This window comes from Protopterus annectens, chromosome 3.part0 (assembly GCF_019279795.1).
Source record: "Protopterus annectens isolate FY-2018-M chromosome 3.part0, PAN1.0, whole genome shotgun sequence".
In the NCBI taxonomy this organism is placed as follows: domain Eukaryota; kingdom Metazoa; phylum Chordata; order Ceratodontiformes; family Protopteridae; genus Protopterus; species Protopterus annectens.
In genome coordinates this window covers 424,720,113-424,732,485 of record NC_056731.1, presented here as the reverse complement: position 1 = coordinate 424,732,485, position 12,373 = coordinate 424,720,113, and the positions used below count along the sequence as shown (strand labels likewise).

Sequence of the window (12,373 nt, the reverse complement as noted above, 5' to 3'; positions counted from 1 at the left end):
GGACTGTTGGTGGAGATATGCGGACACCTATGAGTGGTCTCGCTCATTTATTTACACATTCTTCTGTTCTACTTTGCAGGGGCATGTTTATTCTGAGAGCTCTGCTCTCAGACACGCCCCCTGCACTCGTCCACGCTATGTGTAGCATTAGGAGTTCAGGCAGCGCGCCTTCATTAATATGCATGGCGCTCTGCCGTCCTCTTCAACTGCCACTTCTGTGCAGGACTAGATTAGTCCTGCACGGAAGATTAGTAAATCCGGAGGAATATCTGCACATAACATGAGCTACCGACACTCTTATACCTTTTGTTCCAGAGGAGAGAGAAAATGTGAGTATTATGTGACAGTGTGCTGAAGATGATCTTGAACCATAGAATGAGTTGAGCAGTTCAAGTTACATGACATTTTTTTTGCATTCTAGAACTATTACAGTGTTATAGGTTCATGGATTAGTACTAGGCTAACTGCCCTTGTGAGCCATTTTAAGCCTAGCCAATTATTCCTTGTGAGACTCAAACCCTGTACCTTGTGTTTGTAAGGCAAGCACCTTAACCATTAGGTCACCCTTCAATGCACTGACAGTAGAACAGACATGCATGGAATACAACAGTTCTACATAAATTAAAACAGCTTTATTGTACTATCAACAGTGCTGGTGAACATTTTGCATTGTTACTGCTTTGAAATATCTGTAAAGTACACACACAATATCTGTCTATGGAGTGGGCTACCTCACCCATATACCTTTATTACCTGAAGTAGGAGGAACAGAGAGCATTATGTGACTGAAAGTAGCCCGGAGACAGCCTTGGACAGAACCATGAGTTAAGCAATATAGTTTGCAGGCTAAACTTGACTGCAGCAACCTTACCATAGACAAGCAATGCATACAGCTCTACTGCCATGGTTATGACAAAGCAGTCCTACTGAACACCATTTTTCTTACTGTTGTTGCTATTGTTTATTGCATTACAGTTCTAATTACCCATTTATTGCACTACAGGTCACTTGCCCCTTTATTGCACTACAGGACTACCTGCCCAGTTATTCCACTATAGTCTTCTTGTGTATACTTTATTGCAGTAAATGCTTTAGTCTTTCTTGCTTATTGCACTACAGTTAGCATACTACATCCGTACTTCTCACGGCTCAACCTTGCCAGGTGCCCAGCATGGGACTCAACATTGAGAGACGTCTCAGCTGCAGCTGTTGGGAGAGAAGCACACCATTATGCATACCAGTTTTGCAGACATTCAGCTTGTATATTAGTAAAAGAGAGGGTAAATTACTTACGTATTTGTGGGGCATTTCCTGCTGTCACCTCTTGGACCCAGGTGTCCAAGGTTACCCACTGTCTCCTTTTCAGGTTGTCATAATGATGATGACACTGCTCACCTGTGTGGGGATACCAGTAGCACTGGTGAGCTCCCTGGTCAAACAGTCCCAGGCCTATGCCTTACACTCTGAACCCTGGAATCCACCCTGCATCAGTCGGGGTTCATGTTTTTTAACAAGGAGCCTGACCATGACCCTGGACTACTGAATGCCCCACTTCTGCACCCAAAAGCACATACCTTTGCTAACACCACCAGCCATACCAACAGTTGATTGAACTCCAATGACTGTTGTGGAATTCCTGCCTATTGGCCTTAATATATACCGTTTTCCTGTCCTTGCACATCATTGGACAATAGTCAAAAAATATTCAGAAAAAGTGCTGTATTGCTTAGCAGCACACAAACAAGCTAAGTGAAGGCAAGCGGCATGAAAACTAGCAGAACCATGGTTTTAGCAAGGGTTAGCACTGCGCAAACATTGCTAGCCGTTAGCATGTTTATGCACTCCTTAGCATGAATGAGCAGTGCTTAGTAGAATGCAGCAGTGCGAAAATTCACAATAATTTCATAAAGTTATAAATAATATTATGTTCATTTACAGACATTTTCTGCCTGTTATGGACTTGAACCTAGGACATACTACACGTAACACCGTAACTCTACCCATGTAGCTAGCTGGATGTTATAAAAGCTAGTATACCTTCACATATACTACTAGGCTACCTGTTAGCATTGCTGAGCACCATGATGTGCAAACATGCTTAAAAAGACCTATAAATAAATAATTACAACTGATTTCTATTTTTAGATGTCTGGCAGGTGTCGGCCATGTATGTATGAGCTCCGCTCAGCTCTGCTGTGCTCCATGCCATGAAAATGAAAATTAAAAAATAAGTACATAAATAATTAATTACATCCAGTTTATATTTTTAGATGTCTGCCAGGTGTCAGCTGTCAGTATGTGAGCACAACTTGGCACTGTGCCTCCAAACATGCAGTGTGAAAAAAAGTAATTAAAAAAATAACAGATCATAAAAATGGCATATTATACATTTGACACACTTCACAACATTACAACAGTGGAGGGAAGCATTACAGGGAGCCTCACACTCATCTGCAGCCACTGGTAGTCTCTACATCTCTACGTACACTGATTCAATATCCATGTTACTCTGCTCTCCCTTGGCAGTGCACCATCATTAATATGCATGGCCTGCTGGCATGAGGGAACTGTGGCCATGTACACGGATACATTCTGTATAGGCTCTACATTGTGCCTACATGGATTTTATTAAATCCTGGGGATTGACTACAAAATCTGCTGTAAAGAGGGGCAGTTTCTATGTTTTTTACTGCTTTGAAATGGAAATTATCTTCTTTTTATAAACCTGTATGCTTCTAGACTCATGAATATACATGCACATGTATACCATTTCTCTCACCTTCTTAACATGAGAAATTTGAACGAAGCCAATAATAATGAGGGGACAAAGGGCAAAAATAGGGACAGATTTTAAATATTGCTCTCTTAGACTTACAGAGTAGCTAGAATAATAGATGTTATGTTAGCATGCTTTTTCTGGAGGATATAAAGTCTGAAACTCAAAAAGCTGTCACTATTTCGCGAATTCAGTTCCCAATAATTTGCCAGAATTCTACAAATTCTATGAGGATCAGACCAAAAATACAAGGCAAAAATCTGGACATTCTGTGAAAATCTGTTCAGCTGATAGGTATGATGTATGCACACACACACACACACACACACACACACACACACACACACACACACACACACACACACACAGACACACACACACACACACACACACACACTAATAGATGTCTATGGGTGTAGGGCACCACATTGAATGTACACTATGCCAACACTCAGGAGATCAACATTGTAATATCAAGTTCACAAATATCGGCATATTATTTACATCCTCCAAGGATTACCATGGAGCAGACTAAATCGAGGGCAGGTATTTTTGCAGGAGGACAAACCACCCTGTACTTCACACGCCCCCTACTAATTATATATGCTAACTCTGAGATTGCATAATTCCTGGGGAAAGGGGATAGTCCCATACATGAGGAATATCAATTTTGCTCAACTTCTGACCATCTCTCTCCATCGACTAAGTGATGGTGAACAGACAGGTGTCGGCATGGCATACATTTGATTGGGTGCCCTGCACCCATGTGTATATGTATATATATATATATATATATATATATATATATATATATATATATATATATATATGTATTTATACATATGGGTCTACTTCAAAAGAATGAAAACCCACATTACCGAAAACGACATCACTGAAACCTGACTTTAACAAATGACCGCAATGCCAAAGGATTTCACAGGGTAAGTATCCAGGTGGCCAACAAGGGGAAATTTGCCCTTTTCCCCACTGTAGTGTTATCTCAAATTTGGTATATTTAGTTGGGGGGTGGGGGATGGAATGCAGCACCCGCATTAGGGGTGTGGGGGGGAATACCCCCCCCCCACTTGGGTGGATTTCAGGTAGTGTGGTGTGTTTTGTGGTTAGATGGTGGCCAGCTGGATGCTTACTTTGTGAAATCCTTCAGCATTGTGGTCATTCATAAAAGTCAGCTTTTGGCAATGTCATCTCAGTGATGACATATTACTAGCACTTTCTCTAATACCTAAAAAGATCATCTCTACTTGACTCCAAGTAGACTTTTCTCTATCTGTTAAACCTAGCACTTGCTCCTACAGTACTTATTACCTTGATACGGCACTCTTATAGATAGCACCCCAAAAAGGCAAACCCCCATTTCTCGGTCACCCACGTCCCCGGAATCTCTTTTTAAAGTTTTTGTCTAGTCCTTCTAGCATGTCGAGGGATCAGTTGCTAGTGTCCTCTCCTGCTCAGCTGGTGAACCTGGGAATATTGAGGCAATGTTACAATTGCCTCATGTACACAGACAACCCTCTCCTCCTCCCACAAAACACAAATACATGCGAGAGATGCAACTATACGGCCAAACTGGAGGCTGAGCTCTCTCAACATAGGACTGGCAAGACCAGTCAGGAGGAGAAGGTTACCACGCACACTATAGACCCAGTCTCACATAGTACCATCACAACCTCAAATCATACACATAAACACACAAAGACATACTCGGCTCTGAACAAAAGTCTACCAAAACAGCAGAGGCCACCAAAGCAGACACCCAAACAACCACCACCTCAGAACACAACACCTGCAACACATAAACCTCACAGTCAGAGTGTCAAACAGTCACAGCCCTTAAGGCCAAACACAATGCCAGACACACTAGTCATTGGTGACTCCATAGTCAGACACACTGACGTCCCGCTCACCAGACTGAGTAAGGAGAAGGTCACAGTAAGCTGCCTGTCGGGCGCTAGAATCCGCCACATAACGCAAGCACTCAGGTCTCTCAACAGCAGGTACAAATAAGACTCAGTCATTGTCCACGCTGGTGTAAACGACCTGAGACGTACCTCCTTGGACTACATGAAAAGAGACATTGAGGAGCTCTCTGATTATGTAGCCCAGGCAGGTATGACCCTGACCTTGAGCAGTATCCTACCTTCACCAAGAATGATGCCACAATACAGAGATAAGATGATCAGCTTTAACAATTGGCTTAAACTCTGGTGTCATTCAAAGGGGATCCAATGTCTGTCTGCCTGGGATGACATGCTGGACAAGCCATGCTGCTTCGCAAGGGACGGCTTGCACCTGTCACCCTGGGATTCCGGATATTGGCAAAGGCTCTTGCCACCCCATAGTGCCTTTTTAGGCAAGGCTCAAATTCTAAACCTACCACCCTAGAACACAAAAAGGAAAAAACTAAGGGTAATGCTGCTCAATGCCAGAAGTCTAAATCTCAAAATGCACGCACTCGAGGCCCTTCTCAGTATGGAGAACATCGATGTCTGTGCAGTGACAGAAACCTGGTTCAAGGCTCCTGAGAGCACCCCAGCACTATCAGGTTTTACCTCTTATCATGCGTTCCGGCCCCAAAATCCGGACAATACCAAGAAAGGAGGGGGGGTATCCATATTCATCAAGGACACCCACACCTCAAGACTGGTGGCAACGCACGATGCATCGGAGACCATCCAGGTGCAATTAACCATAGGCAAGACTGCTCTGCAAATTGTAGCATGTTACAGGCCACCCTCACAAACTCAGGACTCGGGAACCTCACATGGCCTTCCTGAAAACACTAGAGGGGATAAATGTATCACCAAACACCATCATACTAGGTGACTTCAATTACCCTAATATAGACTGGGAACACTACTCAAGCCCAAACACCCTAGCCCAAAAGTTCCTGGAATTCATAAACTCAAATGCCATGGAACAACTAGTCACCATCCCCACAAGAGGAGAAAACATACTTGATCTCATCATCACGAACATGGGAGCACAATGTTCAACACCGAAAGTATACCCCTCACTGGTGAGATCAGATCACAAACTAATCTCACTGGAGGTCCTCATCCCACCCCCACCTGAAATAAAAAAGACCATAGTAAAGAACTTCTCGAAAGCCGACTTCACACTTCTAAAGACTAGTGTGGTCTCCTTTAAGGCCCCCGAGCCGGCGGAAAACAGTACTCAAGCCGCTGAATCACTTACAAATGCCTTCTACCAGCACCTGCAGGACTGCATGGATAAAGCAATCCCAAGCAAAACAAAGACTCTTTGTACCAAAGGCAAGCGTCCAGTCTGGTGGACCCCAGCCATAAACAAACTCTACAACAAAAGGAGGAAGCTACTACAAGATAGAGCAAAATCCTTAAAAGGTAAGACACCCATGATCACTATAAGTAAAAAACTAAGAGCTCTCATAAAATCATCCAAAGCAAATTTTGAGAGAAAAATAGCTAAAGACTCAAAAGACAATCATAAGGCCTTCTTTAGCTATGTTAGAAACCTGGGAGGAAACTCCCAGATATGCTCAGAACTAGTTCAAAATGATGTGAAGATTACTGATCCTACAGACATTGCCAACATACTGGCTGACAGGTTCAGTGCAAACTTCTCCCCTCCCCAAAAGGAGAGATATCTATACCAAGCGATTGCAGCCCCCAAACATCTCCAACGCCCAAGTGAGAACTGCTCTCTCCAAAGCAAAAACACAGCATCCATGGGACCTGATGGTGTCCCCGGCTGTGTGCTCCACGAACTCAACGAGGAATTAAACCCACAGCTAGGACAGCTGTTTAATCATAGTCTTACCTCTGGATACGCACTCCAGGAGTGGCGCACTGCAACTGTGGTCCCACTTCACAAAGGCGGTGCCTCCACCGACCCTGGTAATTACCGGCCCATTAGCTTGACAAGCCTTATCTGCAAAGCCATGGAGAGGATCATAATGGACCTCATAAATAAAGACATAGGGAATTTGCAGACTTTGGATCCATCCCAGTTTGGCTTTGTCAAAGGCAGATCATGCCTTCTAAACTTGGTTGACTTTTTCGAAACAGTCACCAACGCCATTGATGAGGGAAAGGCAGTCCATACAGCCTACCTCGATCTGGCGAAGGCCTTCGATACAATACCCCACTCGGGTATCATTGAAAAACTCATCAGCTTAAATGTTAACCCATACATCACAAGATGGGTTGCAAACTGGCTGAGTGACAGAACCCACAGGGTCAGAGTTGCTGGCGCCATGTCAGACTCAAAGCCTGTCACAAGTGGTGTACCACAGGGCTCAGTCCTGGGCCCACTCTTGTTTGGCATCTACTTTTGGGAAGTACAAGCAAACACAGGAGGGTTATGGCTGACAAAGTTTGCAGATGACTGCAAACTGGGCGCCATAGTAGAAAACACATCTGACACAGATATCCTTCAGAAGGGCCTCACAGAAACGGATAACTGGTGCCAGAGTCATGGCCTAAAGTTAAATGCCAAAAAATGCATAGTCATACCCTTCGGGAAAAACAAGGTTACCCCTAGCTACCAAATAGGTGGCAATCCACTGAGCACAGAAGAAGTTATCAGGGACCTGGGGACCCAGGTTGATAGTAGTCTGTCATTCGACACCCATGTAGCTAAAGTAGTTAGGAAGACCTTCTACATTGCCCACCTTATCATGAAGGGATTCTCATCTAGATCAAGGGAGGTCATAGTCTCCCTATACTCATCACTCATCAGACCAATGATTGAGTACAATGCCCCATTCGAATGTATCTGACCCGACACTTGCAGCAGCTGGAGAGGCCACAAAGTTCCTCACCAAAAGGATAAAGGGTCTCAAACATCTGTCCTATGCTGCCCGACTGAAAGAACTCCAGCTCTATTCAGTCGCCACGCTTGCTCAGAGGTGACGTTTGCCTAACATACAAGGCCATGTCAAACCCAGATTTGATGAATATGCTGCACCTCAAAAACTCTAGATCCATCAGAGCCACAAGGGCGGGAGACTTAAACCTCGACACGGCTATTAATAGGACGTGCTGGAGGGATAGATTCATCACCCAAAGACTCCCTATGCTGTGGAATAAAATCCCGGTATATGTGAGGCAGAGCACCTCACTGGCCTTGTTCAAGAGAAATCTTGACCAATGGATGGGAGATCGCAGATATACCCCAGGGATTACCTCAGTGTCACTGCTCGACAGAGGCATAGCAAAATAATGGGTATAGTTCCCCATACTAAAGGGGTGGCGTAAGCCACAAAACTATGGGCTAGGCTTGTAAATGCCCTCGGGCAGATAGCCTAGTGTGAACCTATGAACCTAACCTATATATATAGTTGCATAGATATATGCATGTATATGTGTGTGTGTTTGTGTGCATGCATGTATGTATGGGGCTGTGTGCCTGTCATACTTTTTCTAGATTATTTTGCCCATCTTCAGCTAATGAGCAATTTTTGCAATGCAAATTCTTCAGATTTACTGAAAAAGTAAGTATTGTAAAACTATTTATCTTAACGACATACAGTTGCAGTACTTATATTCACTAGCAAAGTGTTGAGTGTCACAGAGCAAACTGCATTTAATGTGATGGTCTGCCCTCAATAAAAACTTGCCATCACGCCTTATTGTAAAATACTTATTAGATTTGCTCAATGTTTAGTATTCCTGATGTATAAATAATGTAGTCTAATGCAGACAACTGCCTCTTTTTACAAAAGCAATCTGCTTCAGGTCTTGGTGCATTGTTTCACTGGATAATATGCACATAGATTATAATCCTGTAGTGGAACAGTTATAGAGATGGTTCTTTTCCTTTATTAAGGTTTAAGTGTTTTCTTTGACTTGACAGTGTCATAAACACAGTGAATGTTTTGACCTTGATATGGTGTGGTTGCGTTTTACAACACTTTCACTTTGAAGAGTTTCATCGTACAAAGTAAATGTATTGATTTTCAGTCTGAGATACAGTTCTAGGTTGTACTTTAACAAGTAACTTGCATTTTTCTTACTACAGTTATATCTCTCCAAATGAAACTGTATCATGGGCTGTCAAGTTTGTACCATGGAGACCTGGCCTTCACTTATGCTTTGCAAGTCTCGATTGTGATGCTCTACGGCAAGTGTATGGGGAGACTGAAATAAATGTGAGATAAGTGGTGAACAAGTGCCACTGCACAGCAAGGAAATAATAATGAATGTGTTTATTTACTTTTATGATTCCTCAGCTTTGTGGTGATGAATCATATCATAAGAGATTAAAATGGCTTTTGTTGTCAGGGAATATAAGCATGCAGCAGAGTTGTGTTAAACAGCAAGTTACAGAAAGAGCCTATGATGCAGAATGTTATGGCCATTTGCAGTTCATGCTAGTACATCTGTTATAAATGGAAAGCTATTGCATTCTATCATTAGATTTATTCATTGTTTTCCATATGCCTGAATGCTATGTATTACTCGGAATCAAGTACAGTAATAAACTTTTGCGTGACTTTATTAATAAAAAAGTTTTCCTTGTACTTATTTTTCCATTTATTAATATTTTGGACATTACCTGTCATCTTTTATTCTTCATTTTGTAGCTACCTGAAAACTACATGTCTGGAAATATAACTGGGTAATAGACACTGCACAGGAAAATGTATTCACTAAACGGCTACAAGCAGTACAACTGCTTACTGTTAGAATGGTTGCCAGTGAACTGTTGTTTCTGATCAGTAATTAATTGCAGCCTGAGAGAGACTGAACTGCACATTTTACATAAAATCCATAAGCTCAAAAGATTAATTTTTTGTGGTTGGAGTAAAGCCCCATGGGACACACAAATTAGTGGCTTTGCCAAAAAATCTTCCATTTTAATTATATGACGAAGGTCGTGATTGCTGCATGCCAGGGTAAAATATGTAGCTTATTTAGTTATGTACCCTCCTTTTGAGTAAAGAGCAATTTTTGTCTTTCTGACTTTGCAATATCTAATGCTACCAGTAGCTATTAAAGTATAATATCAAATTACATTTGCAATTTACTGAATAATATTCCTCTTAAGATTTTATATTTATGCATATCCCATGAGAAGATATGCATTCTACTTGAAATTTTGCATTATCTTATGCCTGAACCACATCTAGCCATAATACATTTCCCACAGTGGCATACTGTTTAATAATTACTGTTTGAGAATTTACCTAGTGTTTTGCAAGTGCTGGGCAATGAATATGTAGCTGTTTGTGTGAGAAGCCAGTGTGGCTTCACGGAGATGAGACTAGCAGTCAAGACAAAAGATAAGAGATTGAAGAGATGGAAAGAAGAGAGAAGAGAAATGGAGGCGGCACAATACAAGTAGGTTAGCAGAAGAACAACAAAGATGATAAGGGAAGCAAATGCAAAAGTTGAAAGGAAGTCAGCAAAAGGGATCAAGAAGGAAAACATTTTTAGGTACAAAGCAGAAATGGTGAAGGGAAGGACAGAATTGTCCATGATGAGCAAAGTTGAGGAGAGATTACAGATGATTAAGAAAAAGAGGAAATGAATGATTTGCTTCACTCTTTGCAAATGAAAGCAAAGCGAGGGTACCATGCTGGGAGAGAGGCAGGGCTGACTGAAAGGAGCAGTACACTAACAGCAGGGAAGTTGGTTCAGCGGGAACTGGTCAGATCAAGCACCAGATGGACTACCTCGCAGACTCCTCAGAAATCTCTCCAGTGTGTTAACAGACCTCTGACAGAGATCTTCAACAGATCACTAGCTAGTGTAAAAGTACCAGATGGCTGGAGGATAGTATGTATAGCACCCTTGTCTAAAGGGCAGGTAAAAACATTCAGGGTACTATGAGCCTGTTGGCGACAGTGGCAGTAGGAGTCATAGGGAGAATCCAAGTAAAAGGATGTTAGCATTTCTAAAGAACAATCCATATGACAGCAACCAGAACAGTATCATAAAAAGAAAGAGTTGTCAGTCAAAACTTACACAATTTTATGACTGAGTTGTAGGTGAACATGTCAGGGGATAGCCAATAGACATGCTCTACCTATCGTTCATTAAGGCCTTTAACTCAGTCCCATTCATGACATGGAAGGAAAACTGGGGATGTTGTGGTGAGATTAAAACTGAGTGGAAGATTTCTTTCTGATGGAATGTTAAGACATGGGCAATTGTGATAAGGGAGATGATTCAAGAATTAGGAATGTGATTAAACTGTACAACATGAGTACAACAGGAGTCTGTCTTGGATCTAGTATTCTTCAGTCTGGTTGTTTCTGACATACTTGAGAGAAGAGAATAAGATCATCCTCTTCCCTGACAGCAACAGTGAGTGCAGCAGTGGAAGGTGGTGATAACAGTACAAAGAAGGATGCAGAAATGCTGATTAAGTGGACAAAAAGGTGGCAGTTGATATTCTTTATAAAACATACCAAATACTGATACCCCAAGGCAGAAAATGGATCTGGAGTTGCTGATTGCACGAGGACAGGACCTCTGGGGGTACAGTGAGAGGCAGTGGCAACAGCAAACAGAATGCTGGAGTACATCATCAGGGAGACAGACTCCAGAAGCAAATAAGTAATGGCTTCCACTCTACAAGACTCTGACCATAGCACAGCTTGAGTATTGGGTGCAACCCTGAAGGGGAAAATATCAGGTGCTGGAAATGAGCAGGAGAAAAAACATCAGAAAGGTCAGTGAGTTGGAGGGGAATGGCTATAACCACAGAGAAGGAGCTGGAGCTCTTCTCAAATGGGATCAGAAGAAAAAGTGTGAGCCATTATGTTTGGTGGACATATGAGATCAGTAGAGAGTCGGGGACATGATGGAGATGCACAGCCATATGTCAGGAATATCTGAAGGAAACATCCTGACCAGGAAGGACGGAGGGATAAGAAGAGGCATAGGCAGAGAATAACTAGTTTCTGGATCTCCAAAAGTACTTCTTCCCAGAGAGAGTTGTAGGCCCATAGAGCTGACTATCAGAATGGGAGTGGGCAGGGGAGCTAAACAACTATGAAAAGGGGTATGGGATGGGTGGAGAAAGATTAATGGGGGAAGGCAGGACTAGAACAAATAAAAGCAGAGTGTTAAATGTGGTAGTCAAGATAAGCATAATGTCTCCTTCAGCAGTCAAACCAATGTAAGGCAAGGTAATTTATGAATTCTGGTATGCTAATCCAATCCTACCATCAGTTACAGAAGTCTGGCACTATTTATGAGGATTAGGTTCAGCGACCCATACCGGAAAATGATTTGGATATTTCCTGCACTTTTTACATCTCTCTCTGCCATTGTTGATTGAATTGTGAACTTCTAATTGACTGATATGCCATTTATTATTGTTTCCACACTACAATTATTCTGTTTAATTTGCACTGAATTTTACAATACTAAGCATAATAACTCTTTAAATACACATGCCTGATTTTCTGTATGCCTAGCATTTTCACCATATTCATTTAGTCATCTTGCCTGATTTAGTTTTACACAGAGCACCCACTTGCATTTATTTATTTATGTATTTATTTATTCGTTTATCTATTACATTTGTTAACCAGGTAATGTCTGACTGGACAAAAAAGCCCATTTTCAGTGGAGACCTGGGGAG

General features: G+C 42.1%; 1 protein-coding gene across 1 annotated transcript in view; it reads left to right on the top strand.

Moving 5' to 3' along the window:
* Positions 1–9,287, top strand: part of F13A1 (coagulation factor XIII A chain) — a 1,111,088-nt gene extending 1,101,801 nt beyond the window's left edge. The window contains exon 15 of the mRNA XM_044064861.1: positions 8,798–9,287. Coding sequence (XP_043920796.1) covers positions 8,798–8,936 — 139 coding nt within the window. The 3' untranslated portion in view covers positions 8,937–9,287. The remainder of the gene's footprint in view (positions 1–8,797) is intronic.
* The last annotated feature ends 3,086 nt before the right edge of the window (positions 9,288–12,373 follow it).